General features: G+C 37.5%; 1 protein-coding gene across 1 annotated transcript in view; it reads left to right on the forward strand.

Moving 5' to 3' along the window:
* LOC122396914 (autophagy-related protein 16-1) overlaps window positions 1-18,526 on the forward strand; it is a 688,248-nt gene extending 669,722 nt beyond the window's left edge. Inside the window, exon 12 of the mRNA XM_043395679.1 lies at window positions 15,658-18,526. Within this exon, the coding sequence (XP_043251614.1) occupies window positions 15,658-15,754 (97 nt within the window). The 3' untranslated portion in view covers window positions 15,755-18,526. The remainder of the gene's footprint in view (window positions 1-15,657) is intronic.
* The last annotated feature ends 842 nt before the right edge of the window (window positions 18,527-19,368 follow it).

A 19,368-nucleotide genomic window follows, 5' to 3' on the forward strand; every position in this document is an offset into this window, starting at 1 on the left:
CAATCATTTTTGGTGAGTATACATACCTCCGAAATCCTATCTACTTTCGAGAAAAAAAATCGAGTAGGTGGTGAAATTTTTCGGCGAAAAAAAATTTTTCAAATCGTTTTAAAAAAATTATTTTCGGTTGCGGGGATCAATTACAATCATTTTTTATCATTACACATACCTCCGAAATCGTACGCACTTTCGAGAAAAAAATTCCTTACTGAAAATCCAATTAGGTGCCTAAATTTTTCAACGGAGAACAAAAATTGCAAATCGTTGTGGAAAAATTATTTTCGGTTGCGGGGGTCAATTACAATCAGTTTTTGTCATTGGACATACCCACGAAATCCTGCCCACTTTCGAGAAAAAAAATAGAGAAGGTGTGAAATTATTCGAGAAAATTAAAAAATTGCAAATCGTTGTGGAAAAATTATTTTCGGTTGTAGGGTTCAATTACAGTCATTTTTGGTGAATAGACATACCCCCGAAATCTTGCGCATTTTCGAGAAAAAAATTCAGTAAGAGCGGCACTTTAAACGTTAATAACTTTTTAACGAAGCTTCCACCAACAAATTAGTATTCTTGATTTTCGTCTTATTTTGGCCTCTACTATCGCTCATTAAAATTTTTGCTAGAGGTGGCCGAACACCCTGTATAGTGTCTAACTGTATTGTTTCACGGTATTATTCCCACTGTCTACTTTACTCTGATCGATAGAATTGGTAATTCGTTTTTTAACAGTGGTGGTGACTATAATTGTACACGATTGATCCCTGATATAATAGATGCAACGGTTCGGATAGCATGTGTCGGTGTTATGTATAAACGACAGTTTCCTTTCTACTAAGGAAGTCATGTCCTGGGATTCCTGAAAATTAATCTGGAAAACAATAGATGAACCGTTCTATTGTTAGAATCCCAGCACATGCTCTGTACAGTTGTCCAAGAATCCCAGGTTACATAAGCAATAAACTTGAACCTTGAAGCGTGAATGTTTTCGAAGTCTTCGACTGCTTGATTTTTACTTGGTCCCGTTATAAAATAATTATACCTCTTATGCTTCCTCGTAACAACTCACCATTCATTAGCATTGAGTTACAAATGAATTTTTTAATTCGTTAAAGCGTTCAAAGAATAAATAGATTTGATTCAACGTGGTATCAAATTATTTAAAATATTTAAATTGTTCTCGTCTCGTGTCTCTGAACGTATAAAAAAAAAGGAAAAATTGTTTTTCTGGAATATTAGCTTGCACATTTGAATTTTAACGTGTCATGGGAATTGGAAATAAATTGATGTCAAAAATCCCTGTAGAATGCATCAGAGTTGAGGGTATTTTTGGAACACATCGTTTGACATTTCAATAATCAAACAAGGTAAATTGCCCAAGCAGATGAAATATTGAATCAGACCTTCCTGACGGTAGTTAATCTGATATTAGCACAATGGTGCTTTGTATTCGTATAGCAAATAATTGTTATAATCCTGATGAAATCCGGACAATCTTGGCGCAAGTATAAGCGTCGGTGTTAGAACTTTCCAGCGTAGACAACTTGGTGTTTTGTTTGGCACGTTCCATATAATCCGGAGGAAACTTACCTATATTAATACTTAATAGACACCGTACATTCATCTGCATGTACGTGGCGTGTACGTGTATTCTCTTATCCTTTACCTTGAAGAGGCTCTAGACCGCTATAAATCGATAAGAGTTACGTAGCTTCTGCACCTGAAGTGACGCCAACGGGCTCCTTTTCGCTTTGTAATTTGCCTTAATTTCGGTCCGCTCGAAAGAAAAAGATAGTGCTCTGTTGCATCCTTATCTTTATTATGGAGCCGCGGCTAATTTCTATCATATTCAATACAATATCCTCGTATTACGTTCCTATCAGATTAGCATAAATCTCTCCTTTTGATGCGCATCGTTGCGCATAATAATTATCCTGCAAATTTGATTAACTGATAGATTTATCTGCGATTCCTATCGTCTTTGGTAGTATTTAGCGACGAAAGATGCTTATTAAAAATCATTCGGCTTTTCAACCAACGTTGAACGACTCGTAACACTTTTAAAACTTCTTGTATTTTATAGTTCCTATGGAATATAATACACTTTTCTGTTAAAAATTGCACTGTACGTGTCTGTTGGAAACTGAAAGTTCTCCGGGCTAAAAACTCCTCGAGCGCTGGGTCTTATTTATTCCTTTAGCTCGAAACAGTTTATTTTCTAAAAGAATGGACCACGCAATTAACGGAGTAAAAATTTATTTTTGCTTCGAGCAACGATTCGGTTAAAAAATTATTTTCAGCCACAGTGTCAATTTATAAATCACTTTGTGTTTTGTTTCCATAGTTAGCTGTACAGGATTCTGCTCCGATGCTACTCTGAGGTACAAAGATATGCTTTGTCAGTTTCACGCCAAATTATGACGACCAGAATTAGCTTTATCCGTTATAATAGAGTATTTCAATACACGGAGGAATATTCTAAAAGGACATGCTATGTTTAGGTAATGCAACATTGAATTAGTAGCGTGTTTCGACGATAGAGCATTCCAGTGAAATTCGAATCAAGAACGTTCTGCTGTAGTTAAATGTATTCTATAGGGTATAATTACATTCTTAATTTACATTTCGTTCGCATTACGATCGAAGAATTTGACTCGAATATTAAACGAATTTCCACGCTAGTTGGAAAATTATCACGAGGGAGATAAAACGATAAAATAATTAATGACGATTCATGAAGGAACACGCAATCTTACGCAAGATATTGTCATTGAACACGCGAAAAGAAAATAATCCTGACCGACATCGTAGATTACATACTTCAATGCCAACGTAAAACACAAAACGTTTTGCAACTTTACAACTCAGATTTTTGATTCAATAAATTCTTTAATAAACTACGTTGAATGTTTAAAAACTACTTTTGAGGGATTAAAAGTCCTGAAAGGTGGCTTATCTTATATCAAGAACGATCGCTGTCAAGAATTTTTAAAGTTACTTAACATTTTTTTAGATAAAGTATATGTTTCTTGGCTGATTGATAGATCGTAACGATACAAGCTCAACCGTATCATATGTTGTACAGTTTTGTTGAACAATTTGCAAATACAGCAGAACTTCGTTGAAGACTAGTATGAATACCTCTTGATGGCCTATTGTTAACGTCTCGCTGATTACTTACTATTCATGCGAATGTTGAAATACACTGCTTTGAATATCAATATATTTTTCTGTGTTCCTTCAAGTTACCTTTAACGGCCATAAGAAACTCAAAGGCGGCGCTTTTAAACCGTAAATCTTTTTTTCGCGTCTTCCTACACTTCCTGGCTGGAAATTAAAAGAGATCTAAAAATCTGAGTAGCTGAGTCATAAAGTTCCCACGATCGATTCAACGACGAAAAAAATGTGTCAAAAATAACTTCGTATTCTACCATTATTACGAGTCGGTGGACTATAGTGATAGTTGCTGTTATATAACAATATTTTTAAGTAACTTAACAAATTTTCGAGGAAATTCCGGTACCCGTTTTTAGTTATTGTTTCTTGGAAGGAATATTGCCCAAACAGCTAATGTTTATGGACGTTACTAATCCTTATTAAGAAGGATTTTCAGTGGATCGATAATGGAAATTGCATCGATTTAATACTCCTTCATCTCCAAGAGTAGATTTGTCAAAATATAGAACATGAGAGATGGAGCATAATTCTCTGAGCCAACTGATAAAACTGTAATCCCTAATTAAAATCATACTTTTCTCTTAAACATTCATATATTTTATTCAAGGTTATAAAAGAGATAAAAATTCAACATAGCTTATAAAACACATGCATTTAAAGTGCAACTGGTGCTAAATAAACAAATATTCCGGAGCTAGCCCAAAAATAAAAATCTTGCGAACGAGCAGGCAATAGGTCCTGCAGGACCTATCCATCCGGTACAAAATCGTCTGTTGATAAACTGTCTGACTACTCGGCTGAAATGGGACAGTGCACCGTCGCGCATGAATCATACGGGACGTATAACATCTACCGGAAGTTCTTCCAATAATTCGTGCAATTGATTTCTCAAGAAATTGACGTACGATCGATGCAGCGATCAGAGAGCCGACAAATTAAGTCGTTCGAGAAAACAAGGGGTCGTCGAACTTCCTATATAAATAATTTAATAGATCCAACTACGTTTGCGATTAAGAAACGTTACGATAAGCGTGGCTGTAACTCAGTCGCAGAGTTCGAACACGAGTACAAATAGAAACAGCGAACGTTAGATAGATGCGCTAGCCGAATCGTGTCTATTGATTTTACGCCTGCGATCGATCATCGAAACGAGTGCTGGAACGTATCCTGCGCGTCTCTATTAACGATCGTTCCTATATTATGAACGATTTGCGATACAAGCAATGGGGAGGCTTCTAAATGGCGGCGACGAGCGTAATGACGTGTCGCGAGCGTCGCTTCTTTACGGTGACAGCGATTGCGGCGACGTTTCGCGTCATTTGCCGCGAGAACGACGCCAATCTAATCATTGTACGTATTGTCATTCTCCTCCCTGAAACTCGTGGAGTCACCGCGGCTGTACGTCAATGAGCGCGCCATTAGGCGCCACTGTTCGTGGTCGACCAAGCATTCAAATACGTGTCGCTGGCGGCCACGTGGATTGATGACAGGGACCCACGATTGTCTCGATAACCGGCGCAATTCCTTACGGAATTGTTGCAACTCCTACGCGTCTATGAATAACTCCCCGCGATCGTTCACTTCCGTGACTCGTCGCTAAATACACGGGAGAAAGTAATCGCCGTAGCGCCATTGCGAGTTATGCGACGGTGTTCACGAAGGTGTTCATTTATTTAGTTCAATACGACGGGCGGCCTTTCTCGCTGGCTTCCCTGCGCGGTTCGCTTGATTGGGTACACAATCGCGTATAAGACCCGGCTTACGTCTTATCTCGTGGCGTACACGTTTTTCATTTCCGATAATTTAGTGCCATGGGAGTGGTTCGAGAATAGATTGAGTTTTGACTAAGACGCTTTCCATGTACGTTTACACGTGAAAAACGTTACAAGCTTGGGGATACGTCCGCCGCTGGTATGTGCTCTCTGTCGCGCGTGTTTGGTGATGTCTAACTGTACACACAATTTACGGTATTGTTTGTCATGGATAAACCGAAGTCAAGAGTAAGCAATGTAAACGTTCGAGGCTATTTCGTGGCGTAACATTTTGGAAACATACTGGTATATAATTTAATCCCTCCCTGGTTGAGACTATCTTTCAACGATGTAATTTCTTTTCTTTTATCTAAAATGATATTTATATTTTTAAAAAGTGACTGAAAATGAATTTTGTGCGACTGCAATATAAGCATGAAATATGGTGCAGATGTAGTGAAAATACCTATTAAAAGCTCTAAAAATGTATTATATCGTCTATTACAATGTATGTAAATGACCATATACACGCGTTTCCATTGTGTGACCGTATATATGCTGACACGTGCTCGGCCGCTTGGGATTTCAATAGCGCGCCATGAAAGTTGGCCTGAGGAATTTGCATGGTACGGCTTGTTCCGTAATTATGAGCTTACCTGTTGCTGCAAATACGGCAAACAATTATGTATTTGATACTATACTCATTTTCTCGTTCACTAACAAATCAGTGTGAGTGGAAACAAGTCGAAAGTCGATCAGCACAGGCATTCTTATTCTTTCCTATAACATAAATTTTGGAAATCCGGTTAAACATCGTCTTTAAAAACCTGAATTTAAACGTACAGAATGAAATGCACGTGTATGAATTTTATTTAAAAAAAGATCTACGCGATTAATTGTATTTTGGATTGTTATTTTTATTGTTCGCAGAAGACTTTATATGATGTTTCGTCCGACTTGAACGTCTAAAATAATGTTACTAGCTGTGCTCGAGTATATTCTAGCGCAGCGAGCGAAACGTTAAACATGAAGTTGAAAATTTGTAAACGAAAAATTCGTTATAGATTATCTGTTCAGAAATTGTACAGGAAGACATAGTGGGCTAGATGACGACAGTAGAGAACCGTGGCGGATTACCTGCCCTATATGCAGGGTCTGGGACACAGTAAATAGATAAGGAAGATACACGGAAGTCCATCCTTGCCTCACTCTACAACCATATGATTTGCTCTATCCTGAACGCGAAGTACCGGACACTATAAACGGGTCGAAATCAACTGGTTGCTCAAGACCACTCAGAGATTATCTTCACCATTTTGTGTGAATACCTCGTTCCCCTATCTCTTATCTCTTCGCGTAAGCTTACAGGCATATTCTGTCTGTCCCTCAAACAGCGAAGAAAACTGCTATGGCGCAAAAATAGTAACGACTGGCGTGATTCGCATTTAGGGAAATGGTCTTCAGCATACAATTGAGTTTCGTCCAACTGTAGACCTAGCTTGCCAAATGCAGTTAGGGTTGCGATTACCAGGAGATCCTGGTACTCTAATAAAACCCTGGATTAACTGCTTCAAATCGTTCGTCAGCTGTCGTTACTAGTTAACTATTAAAAATATTGAAATTCAAAAAGAATATAGGACAACTGTTTTCACGTTTTGTTTTCGACACACAGAAAAGCTTTCCAAATTATAAATCAATCGACAATTTTTTAACACATTTTAAAGAACTTTTGGCAAAGAATTCATCAAACAACGAACAGTTTAATTTTTAAATAATTATCCTAAGAATGCAAGGTTAAGGAATGGTGGAAATTTTTAATTTTTAGACTTGATCCCTGCGTAGTAAAACGGAATTTAAGGCAACGTCAAGAGTATAACATTTACGCCAATTATATTGTATAGCTTTTCCCATAAATCCGCAGAGCGCGTCTCTATAAACGTGTCAGCGTGTTCTCACACAATGAATGATTACATCTTGCGGTTAGTTACGTTAAAATCCTCGTTTTAGCGCTCTTGCAAATTTATCGCGTTAAGGTATCGCTAACGTCGTTTGTGTCAACAGGTGGTGCTCATCATTTTACACTGACACATTACGAAGCAGCTGCTAAGTACGATACAAAAAAATATACATTGCCAAAGAGTAAATTGATCAGTCGCTGTCCGTTAAACCAGCCCACAAAATGCCTATTAAACACTGTTCCGATAATACCGCGACGCGGTAAATCTCGTATTTTTCAATCTCCAGATTTAATATGCGTCTTGACTATTGCGCGTAAATCATCAGGGTTAATAATTAGCGTCCGCGTGTATGTATCGCGTTGATCGGCGGGTAATAACTCACATTTTCCATAATATGAAAATCGAAAATATTTATGAGTCCGGGAACGCGTAGGAAGATGCTCGATGTTATCAACAGCAAGTTATTACAGCTTGTTACATCGTTTACGCAAATTGAGGTCCATGATACGAAGCCTATCAAATATTACAGAAACATATTCACCATGTAATTGTCCATTTATCGTGCAAATTTTAGAGAATAACTGCCTATAAATTAGTAACTATTCGGCGGGCATAAAAAACGATGAATGACTGGGGAAAAAATCGTTCGAGATTTACAAGATTACGCCACGGAGCATTTTTTTTTTCTTCATTCTCGAGTAGTTAAAGTATTTGAACAACTGTGTGACCAAAAAGGGTAATATTCCATTCGAAATAATAAGAATAGGAATTTCAGTGACATGTTCTTTGTTCTTCATATTTTTATTAATAATTATTTTTTTCCGAATACGATCGTGCAAATTTTTTTAAACCTAAAGTTTCGCACGATAGCCAAGCAACCCCCTGCAGACATCATTATCGCGAGCTTTGTTCCGTATTATCAGTTTCATCCGACACAGTGCCGCCGCGATGAAGAAGAATTGTTTTAATTACCTCCCGCACAGGCAGATAAACAAGATGCACTTACACGACATAATAGCCGACGCTGCCTTCGCCAGAGCGTTCTCCTTTCCTTGAGTGATCTTCCTCCGACAATATCCTTTTTGTTAGAATCCTTATGCTTCGCATAATCCATCGCCCCGAGGTGAAATTCCAAATCCACTTGCAGCCCTCCTCCTTGGGTTTCCCTCGGTACCTTTCTCGCTTCCCTCTAACCGTTTGCTACTGATCTTGACAAAGTATGGCTTTAGATTGGCGTTTATCCACTGGCCTTGCAACTTATAAAAACGATAGACAATTACAATCTTTCAAGCAACCTTAAACATTTAACGTTTCACCCCACAGTTTGGACTTCTTCCCAAAAACATCGTGAACAATTGACAAACATCACCTAACAGTAATTACGATCAGCTGAATTTTGTGAAACTTTTAAATTCTTTGTTTAAGAATGTTATTCTTAAATGGCAAATTTAGTCTCCCAATGTAAATCTTTTTTATCGTATAACATCGTGAGATTTATTTCACATTTTAAGTAAATGAGCCATTTGCTCTATATACCTATAAAACCATACAGTAATCTTTGAAACGATGAATGGTCGAAAAAGAGAATTTAAAATCGTGGTCTGAATGGGTTAAAATTATATGACGAAGCAGTGGTTAATCCCCAGAAGGGGTCTGGTGTTCTCCCCGGGGGAATTTCTTTGTCTTTTCACTTGGCATCTTTTTTCTCGTGAAATCCCGATGCATTCACACCGCAGAATAAAAACAAGAACGACCCGACGAAATGCAATGCAACGAAAGGGAAAGAGAAACAAGGAGGGGGCAGGAAAAGTAACGGCTGGGAATACCGTTCGAAAAAGCTTATTTCCACGCTCCTTCGGCAAAAACAGATAGGTCTCTTTTATCACGCTCGCAATATACACCACGTAGGTGGTTGTTCGCAAAGGTATCTCGGATACGGAACGGGACACTATGAAAAATATGGTCGTTGTCATGGTTGGTAGCAATGTCTGCGGCTGCGATAGCGGTCGCCGGTCTCGACGGGTGGTCGTCGCGACGCACGTTTCTGGCGAACACTTTTTCTCTCCCCTGTTGTTGTTCCGTCCTATATAAACCCGGCTTTTTGTCAGAAACAAAGTTTGCATATTCGTAGGCATGTCGGTCAATCGTCTATGCACAAACGCGGCCTTTGCCGTTCCCGTTTTTTCACCCCTCATTTATCGCTTGAATCGTTTGCTTTGTGCTTTCAATTGGAGATTGGTAAACATTTATCCTTATTTCTGGCAACTCTGCTCTTCCAATTATCCGCAGTTTACCAGCGCGTGCGCGTACGCGTTCCTCTCGGGGACCTTTTTGCAGAGTTGCGTTTATTAGCCCCTTCCGATTTCTCGTTCGATCAGTTACGTTTTATTTGTCCCTCCAGTTACGGCAAATATGTGTGAGATCGATTGGATACTGGCCGTATATCGGGTACATTATTCTACTGGGAACCTTATTCTTTAATATTTAATAGAATCTTGAACGTTCTACGACTGGGAGATTTCAAAAACAAGTTAAATTTAATAAGGAGAGAATATTGCTGTGGGCGAAAATTCCCCCGTGTTAAAATAATAGAAAACTGGTTACAAAATTCTATATGTATGTGTGTATTCTTCTTTCTTTTGATTTATAACGTAGAAGTGATTTGTGAGAAAATTCGTTGCATAAAGTTAATGAAAAAGAGGAAATTTAAATTGTATTGGAAACTTTAGCAACATTTTTCAGAATTTCACGTTCATCGTAATTGTTGCCAATTACATAAATTGAAGCAATTGCGAAAAATAATCGTAAACTGGATATATGATCGACAGGAGATTTATTTTATTTTATTTTAATTTCTCCGAAAGAGTATATCAAATTATTATTTTATATTTTTCGAACAACACTTTATTTAATTTACACGAGTAAATATCTATTACTAAAATTAACCAGGGAACATACTGCTGGCATAATTAATCTAACAAATTGTCCATTAAATAATATCAAATTAAAGAGCTACTTTCCTTCGTTCCCCACGTTAGACATTCACCTTTTCAGAGTTAAATCGTGTTAAATTTTACCGAAACGTTATTCGCGTATTTGGAATTCTGAAATATTATATCAATTTAAGAAACGGATTTTAGAGAACACTGAATAGCTGATCCCTCGCGAGGGATGTAGAAGTATTGTCGCATAAACTTTTTAATCATATTTTTACGAGTCTAATTTTTTTTTTTAGCACATCGTTCACGCCGGTTGTACTTGACCCTTATAGTATTCCAAAATATACAGCTGTTTTACGCCCGTTTCCCAGCGCGCGATCCCCGCGCAGTTTTACTCGAGACGCAAAAGGTATGTCATTTCAGCACGTTTGTCCTCGCATAGAAACACCCTTTTACGATTCCAAGGAACCCTGTGAATCACCCTTGGGAATTCAGGTTTTATAGACCTTTTGCTACACAAGCGAAGCCTCTTGGACCAGAAAATTACGTGCCACTGTGTAGTGTTTCCACATTCAAATGGAATCTTTAGCGAAAGCGATTTGAGCCGTCGCAGATGTTCATATACCGGGTGGTCCAACAACTATTGCCACTTTTACGTCTTTAATCTTAAGACGGCATAAAGAAATACGTTTCTCAAAATTTTCGCGACACGATAGAAATGGAACTACTTTTGACAATTTAATAATGAATTCTTTTCCTAACCTGATTTTTCGAATCGTAATTAGTAATACTAACTGCGTTGGTTTCTTGGTATCCTTTTGTGCACAATATACTTTAACGGTCCCCAAAGGAAAAAATCGACTAACGAACTGACCACGGAAATTGGTCCCTAGCGTCCTATCCGCCGTTTGGGAAAAATGTCATCAAGAGCAGTTCTCAGACTCGATGCATAATTTACAGAATATTCATTATGTTACCGAGAGTGTAATATTGGTCTGACTGTTGCATATTATTTCCACCCAGTTATCGTTCCTCTTCATCGAGCTTTTAATAAACGTCAGATTAAAATGGCTTCTAAGACTTAGTATTGTTTTTCGTGCAGCTCAAAAAGTTTAATAAGATTCCTTGAAGAAGATGCGGCTGAACGATAAGGCTATAACGTCGCTCAAACTTATTGCCTAGTTATCGGGTGTTACCTGATACTACTGAAAAGAAGTCAGAGTATGAAAGAAGAAGAAACTGGGTCAGCGTTTCCGATTAATTAACTTTTTGTGGGCATACCTGGCTGTTTTCTTACTCCCCCGCATTGGAATACACATCAATCAAACCTGGCCGTAGAAGTCGAGCCATTAAACTAACCTTTTCCCATATTCTCCCGTTTGTCAAGACACGAACGGAATATTAAGCGGTGTTAATTAAGAGCACGTCCCTTGTCGCATTACGTCGATTCGCGCAGTCGGAGTAACAGTGCTACGACAACTCTAACGCGTGTTAGCTGCTCATCACAACGGAGATGCGACAGAAACGAGAAAACGGTATGACCGACCGCAAAGGATGCCGTGGCCAATTCAAATCAACCACATCGGACACACTTGCGTGTCGTCTCAAACGCGAATCCACGACGAGCAAGCGTGTATAATCGGCGCAGGAGGTATAGCGAAGTCGTAAATTAAGCGAGGCGCAAGGAGGGGCACGCGTAAGTGGACAGAACCGGCAAAAAGAGGAAGAACAATGAAACAGTCTGGGGTACCTTTCCTTCTCTTTCTTTGTGTTAAGTGGCATCAGCTACTGTGTTCACCAGCCGAGACAACGGTTTCAAAATTCGTACCACTCGAGTACGTCTCGAGGAGTTCACTGTGTCGTTTCCACCGGCTGCGACGCGGTTTCCCTACCGATATACACTATGTAATCATACGGAGCCCGTAGTCTTTCGCGACAGTTAGACAGTGGTCACTGCAATTTCATCAGCGAATTACAATTTCAAAATACAATTCACGATTTACCCCAACTCAGAAGCCAAAGACGAGATACTTCTCTCTCCGTTCTTGACCTTGTTGCTAGTTCTTGGTATACCTAACAATTTTAGATCCAGTTTTATCGCACACCAGTCGCATAATCAATAGGAGTTACCAAAATGTATTTGGGTATGTAGAGTCAAAGTAAATGTCAAAATAAACATAGAAGACAGCATAAAAAATAACAGTTGATGTGGTCATCGGATAGGGGATGAAATGCCCTTTAAAATGAGCTTTTGTACGAGCCGATAGCTTAATTAGTTCCGGAGATATAGCGATTTTAGTTTCGGAGATAGGTTTTGTTTACGTTTCGTTGCGCTCGCGTCAATAGTAAACAGTGCGTAGTAAATTCTTGGAAATACTACGCCGAAACTAGGTCACGACAGTCACGTACGCGGGGTAGATCAGCACCACGCACGTAAGACAAAGAGGTCCGACTCCGCTAGACGAAGACAGAGATAAAAAATTACCATTTACATAAATTACGATATTTCCGAAACGGAAAGTCGGATCGACAAAAACCAAAATCCATTTCAAAGAGGAAGGTTTACCGCTGCTGACGATTGCTCAATCATGGAGAAAATACTAATAATTTCGAAACTACACGTAACTAAAGTTTTAGTAATTTCAATGCGTGTTAGTAGTCTGCCGTAGCACGGAAAGCCTCATAAGAGAATTTTCTAAAAATTGCCTATATACATAAATTACGATATCTCGAAAACGGAAAGTCGGATCAACATAAACCAAAAGCCATTTCGAAGGGAAGACTTTGCCGCTTCCAACAGTGACTCGATTATTAATAAAACCCTAGTAGTTTCGGAACTGCACGCGTCTAAAGTTTTAGTATTTTTAATACGCGTTAATAGGGTTTCGTAAGGCGGAGAACGTGACATAGTGGAATTTGAAAAATTACGCTTTTCTTTACACGATGATATTTCGAAAACAGAAAGTCCGATCGACATAAATCAAAAACGACTTTAAAGGGGAGGCCTTGCCGTTTCTAACAGTGGCTCAATTTTGGAGAAAACGTTAGTAACTTCCTAACTACACGTGTTCAAACTTTTATTATTTTTAATACGCGTTGCTAGACTGTTCTAAGACAATGGAAACTGAAGATTCTTTCTTTTCGTCTTTGCTATAAATTTCCTACTTGCATCAAAAGCTAACCAAAGTTGACACCAAATTTTGTCCGGTTTTTTATTCACTTTAATTATAGAATTTATACACTGTAATATTCCGCTGTTCCGTGTGTTCTTTTTATCGAGTGAACCATGAGATGTAACTGCAAGCAAACGTAATTTGCTTTATAAGTATTGCGTGCTGCATCTCCCCGTGTGCTCTTCTTATCAAAGAAATTACGAAATGTAACTGCTAAAGGTAAACATAATTTGTTTCATAAATATTATGTGCCATATCTCTTCAACGACTGAAGCTCTTTCGTAGTATTATTAAATCCGGTTGACTCGATAAACATATTTCTACCGTTTCCTGTTGATTACTTTAAAAATTGTCTCGAATTATATGACGTTAACAAAGAAATTTGTTTGTAATCAATTGTTATAAGCGTGATTTTCGAAATTAAGGATACCTAGACCCAATTACCGCACTATTCCCATTCGTGTTCACTTCTAGATCGAAGATGTGTAAATTCTAGCGAGTATTTGCAATTTCTAGAGCCTCTTCCTGGCTCTCAGTAGCGATTGACGTATCGTAAACTCACGTTCGAGTATGGAAGGAAACCCTAGTAGACCCGTGGAAACTTGGGTCGGATTCCCTGAATTACAGTGGCCATGCATCGCGCCTGCAAAGGCTACCTGGACGCCCCATACAATAAGGTGGACAGGGAGATTTCAATATTCGATAAACCGCTCCAACCATGTCATTTTACAACTTGATAGGTTTCTCAAATCCTCCCACCTTGGCTCGTGTGTCTGCAGGTAAATCTTGCCAGGAGGTGCAAGACGTGCGATAGAAGATTTTCAGAAAACATAAGCAACTTGTAGTAATTCTTATACATAGAAGTACAGTTTGATGCCTTGTTTTATTAAATTGCCCAAAATTGCGTGATACGAATTTACTGTATTAGATACAACTTAAGTATAATATTCGATCTTCGAATAAATTAATTTACGTTTGCCACGAAATAATTATTGGCTCTGCCTATCAACAATTGTTTGCAATTAGCGATTAGTTAGAGTGAACGACAATCTTTGCATGAAATCAGCGCATCAAATATTTCATAAGCAGGTATGCTTATCCTTCGTAATCGTATATTTTGCAGCATTGAAATTATGATAATGTTATTTGGGTTATTATCTTATTAAATGAATGAGTTACATCAGAATATACAAACAATCAGTGGCAGTACATTAAAATTTGATGAACAGCAACGTTATATTAAAAATTAACGTAATTACCACGATATTTTTACAATATATTTCAATATTTTCACGTGTATGTATGAATTTATGAATTTATTAAATGTTGAATATTCTTTAAATATTATTAACCATCGATAATAAATAACAGATAAATTAAATTCCACAACAAGTGGAATATTTTGCAATTCAAACGTCTCATTTAATGGCTGAATGCATACTTCTGAATATGTAAAAAAGCGTTACAACAATATAATACGGGGATGAGAAGCTCTTTTATTCGTGCCTTTAAATGTTCGTCAGTTCTCGGTTCTTCGTATTTGCATCATTCTTGTCGTAAAGTGGCATCCGATAATGAGGTACTTATTTTTAAACAATATATTCGCGTCTCTCCTTGAGTTATATCTTATACAATATTCACATTGTACCAAATTGAAATGTACCCTAAAATTTATTTATGAGAATGATGTTACAAAAGTATGATATAATCTGTTTTTCATTGACCTTACTATCTTCCAACTAGCGGGAATTTAGATAAGATAAATGATACCTTTGGAGACACAGGTTCAAGTAGAAACAGTCAGTAATAGACAGACCGTCGATCAAGCCATACTGAATCTCACTCGTTTTCAACGAATTCATACCTCCTTCTCGACAACGAAACCTTGGACGAAGAATCTTATTTTGTTATATTTACTTATTTAAAGTTATTATTTTATTATAAAAGTTATAATTCTTTATAATCTTACTCCTAATCTTATTAAGTTCTTGAGTTTGTTACATGGTCAATGGACTATAACTACATCAAAATTATTCAGACAGTCATTTTACTAGAAAAAAGTTGACTGTCATTAATGGACGCGGAAGTGTGAAGTGCATTTATGGCACTATTATTCTTGATGATATAGAATTTGATTCTCATGCTGATGTATTTATCTATGAAAGTTGTGGGGTAATTTTCACACTATCTGTGCTGTTTGCAAACATTCCGTATGAGTTTATTTTTCCCTTTCCTTAGCGACCATTTAATTCGTACACACTTGACGAGGATCCTATGAAAAAATATCACGTTTCGGATGAGTAGGTGTGAATAGGTTTAGAACAAATTCTAAGTAAAAACTAAATGTAATACGAATTTTCCTCGTGTTAAGTTTCGACACAAAAATGTCGAACATTTGTTTAAGCATTGCGTCAAAGACAGGTGAAACTTTGAACGTCCAAAGAAACGATGATCTGCGCTGACATTGTATCAAAAGTTCGCGCAGCGAAGCAGGCAATAATTTATGAAACGACCTCGTATTTGTCTCTATTATCAACTATAGTTCTCGAGCGTTCAAAATGTTTCGACGATTCACTTTGTTCCGTGCTCGGTACTGACGTCGATCGACATCAATAACGCTGATTCGGGTAATCCAATTAATTTGTCACACTGTTTCTTGCAGAGCCGTGGTGACAGCGGTTTCTTGGCACACACAGGGCACCTACCTCGCGTCAGTGGACCGAGCAAAAACGGTAACAATCTGGGGCGACCATGTTTGAGAGGACGAATGATCCCGAAACAGACGATTGTTTCACGCACGAAGGTCAACACGTTCTTTTGTGCCGAGGCGGATGTTTACGGGACTGAAAAATGCAGATGGAAGTTTACGCGCCACAGTGGTATCACAAAGGATTATGCAGGATAATGAAAATCAGTGGACGGTCGGGACGCGGAGGATGTACAAGATACTATTTCGAGGCCGCACCAAGCAAAATCACCGCGACAACGAAATCCGATCACGGTGGAAGACTGTTGTACATAAAAACTCCACTGATTGTTGCTCCAAGGTTGTAAAGATTTCCTTCATTTTCTAGGATACGAACACGCTTGCGCGCCACGACCGCGTCTTTCCACGACAAATTGAACAAATTACCGTAGTTACTCTTTTTGAAATTCACTAGATACGCCCCCTCTAATTGTAAGAGACTGTTTCCGCGTTTCAATCCTCTGTACCGATAGACTCGATCGTCCGCGTTACAAGCAACATAATAAACGTACGCGCTATTTTCCATTTGCTTCTTTTATCTTTTCGGGCCGTTATACGAAAACATCTGTCGATAGAATTCACCCTCGCTCGTTGAACGAAATTTTTACTCGTCCGTGGCTTATCTTATTGCGCGTTCTCGAGAAGTTGGCAAGTGGAATCTCCGCCTACCCCTCACTTTCGTCGTACGACCCATCGTCGTTTCGACCAATAGCGACAATATCTGTGACTGTGACCGTGGGCTTGCCAAACTCTTAATTAGAGTGGGGAACCAATCGGATCCGCATTCCTTTCGCTAGCCAACTTCTCGCGGACGCACAGTACATTGATTATGAATCCCAGGTCGCATCCAGTGTTTTTCGTACGCCAAGTACTTGTGACTTTAAAAACATGGGTACAAGAAAAGCCAAAGTACAAGTTAATTGTTGAAGCAGCCGTGATATCGAGTCTACTTGTTCGTCGTAAGTCTGATATAGAATGGAAAGAGGATGTACTTCTTAAACGAAAAATTTTAATATCGATACCGAGTAAACTGCATTGTACAAGATTTAATTAATCAACGATACCGAGTAACGTGTTACATTGTGCCGAACATAGTTTTTGTTGCGGTGGAATTAAATATTTGGCCGTCGTGTACGAGCCATTTCACATCGGACAATTTCTAGTATTTGTCAGACTAGCAGCATTTATTAATAACGTTCGATAAATAATTCGTACAAAATTACAGCCTGGCTGGACGAAATAAGCTGTCGCAATGTTATTACATTTCGTGATCGGTGCTAATACAATCATAATAATTGAAGGCTAAATGGTAATAATATTGATGATTAAACTTTCTGACTTTTGGGTCGTTTCGAAAAAAATAGTAATCTTCCTCTTTCATCCTTTATCGAGCAAATAGACGTTTCCAGGGAGCGGAAAATAAGATTTGCAAGCTGAGTTACTGCCACGTATGTCTGTCTAGCCCTAAAAATTTATCACCCCTCGATTAAAATTGATCTCCCTCCTCCTTTTACTCTCGAAGTTTCTATGTTTCTTCTGCAATAGGAGTTCTTGCAAAAGTTATCAAGATAATAGACAACGAAATTGGGTAAACGCAATAGAAACATTTGTAGTGTTCAGTCAACCATGGGCAATTCTTTCAGCTTTTCCTCATGGTTTGTTTATCTTCGCTTCCAATTGTCCCAAAAGCCTATTTCAATACGTCACTGAATCTATTTCGATACACATAGAGAGGGTGACTATGGAGCGAATATTTTTAAATTCAGGACTTTTTTTAAAACTCTGACGATTTCTTCCAAAAATTGATATTTTGTTCAATAAACAATCGTAGGTAGAAGAAGCTACAATATTATGACTTTTATGTGAAATTTTGTACGCATTATTTACTCGAGATTATCAATGAATCCTGCGAATTTGAGAGTTGTTGCGTTGCTTTTCGTGGTTACTGTTCAACGATGAATACTCTTTTAAACGTACCTTTTACATTACTCGTGCTTTATTAATTTGCACACTCAACTGGAAACAGTTTCTCGTCGTACAGCACAATAATTACAAGTGAATACTTTTTATAAGTATAGAGCTGAGATCGAAGGGCTCTAAGCGTAAGTACAGAAATTCGTGGCAACAACTGCCATTAAAACGCGGAATGCCAATTTGTATAGCTTCTCATATTTTTGATACGTATTTTTGTTAATTCGGGTACACTGCAAGCACACACAACACTGGTATACACATCATTATCCTGCTAACAACTTTCTTTACTCGTTAAATTTAACGTCATCGACTCGTATCCTAACAGATTTCAAAGTTTCAGTTTCTAGAGTCCTTTGCTCTTCATTTATTTGTAAGCTACGTCGATGCCGAGAGGAAAACATGTGCAGATGATAAGTTATAAGCTACTTATGGTAACGGTTTAAGTGAATTGAATCATTACAATTAATATTTCTTTGTCGTACAAGAAGAAACGCATCATAATCGATAACATCATTTCTAGCATATAAGTTTCTGTAAGCTATAAGTTATAACTATGCTCGATTTAAAACCATGCTCGACATAATTTTTTGTAGTTTTTATCAATTTATTTAAATAAACGAAGATGTTGTGTATAATTCAACATTTTCTTTTTTTTTTTTTTCGTTTAACTGTCTACACGATCTTAAAAGTCTAAACTAACGTACAATTAAGATTACCATTTGTTCCGTTTATTCTTCTTATTCAACGTTTAATCTATGGATAATTAATTACTGTTTATATCTTACATGTAATTTAATACCGAATCAGCTTTCGAAAGCATATTGTTTGCGTCCAATTTAATACATAATTCTATTTCTATCGTGTTCACGATGCGATCAGAAATGTTTTTATCCATACCTTATGTTAATTTCAACAGGAACATTGTATACACTGTTCGCACATGTAAATATATATTAAATGTTTCCTTCTTATATTTTTTCAAATGCAGTACGTTTTTTAATCGATTCCATTCTCTGTGTAAACACGAATAATTATTTGTTAAATAAAACATACTATATTTTCGACGTACTTCAAAGAAGGTAAGTACTTCACTGTTCCAAGTACAGTAATTCTCGTTTTAAAATAAGAATTTGTGTTTGGAAATTTCCGGTCACACAGTATATTTTTTGTAAAGAATTTTTGTTTCGAAAGTACGTAGGATTTCGGGGATACGTGTATTCACAAAAAATGATTGTAATTGACCGCTGCAACTGAAAATAATTTTTTTAGAAGAATTTGAAATTTTTTTTTCGCTGAAAAATTTAGGCAGTCACACCCTGTCAATTTTTCTTAAATATTCGTTTTTGATTTTTAGTAATTTTATTTAACGCCCTATGGAAATGTTGTCTAATACTTATTTGTAGGTACCCATGAGCTCTATTTGAGAAAACAGTTTCATTAAAATATATTCACTATTGTAGGAGTTACGGCTGTTTGAAAATTGGACCATTTTTATGGGGTTTATCTAACTTTGCGGGGTCAAGGAACAACTTTTTCAATATTGTTCGAATTCCTACATATTCTTCACTAAAATACACGATATTTGCTTTTTTAAACATTAAAATCCTTTAATCCGTTCAAAAGTTATGACGTTTTAAAAATACGCACGAAATT

This window comes from Colletes gigas, unplaced genomic scaffold (assembly GCF_013123115.1).
Source record: "Colletes gigas isolate AHSC1104 unplaced genomic scaffold, ASM1312311v1 Colletes_gigas_Sc00008, whole genome shotgun sequence".
Classification (NCBI taxonomy): Eukaryota; Metazoa; Arthropoda; class Insecta; order Hymenoptera; family Colletidae; genus Colletes; species Colletes gigas.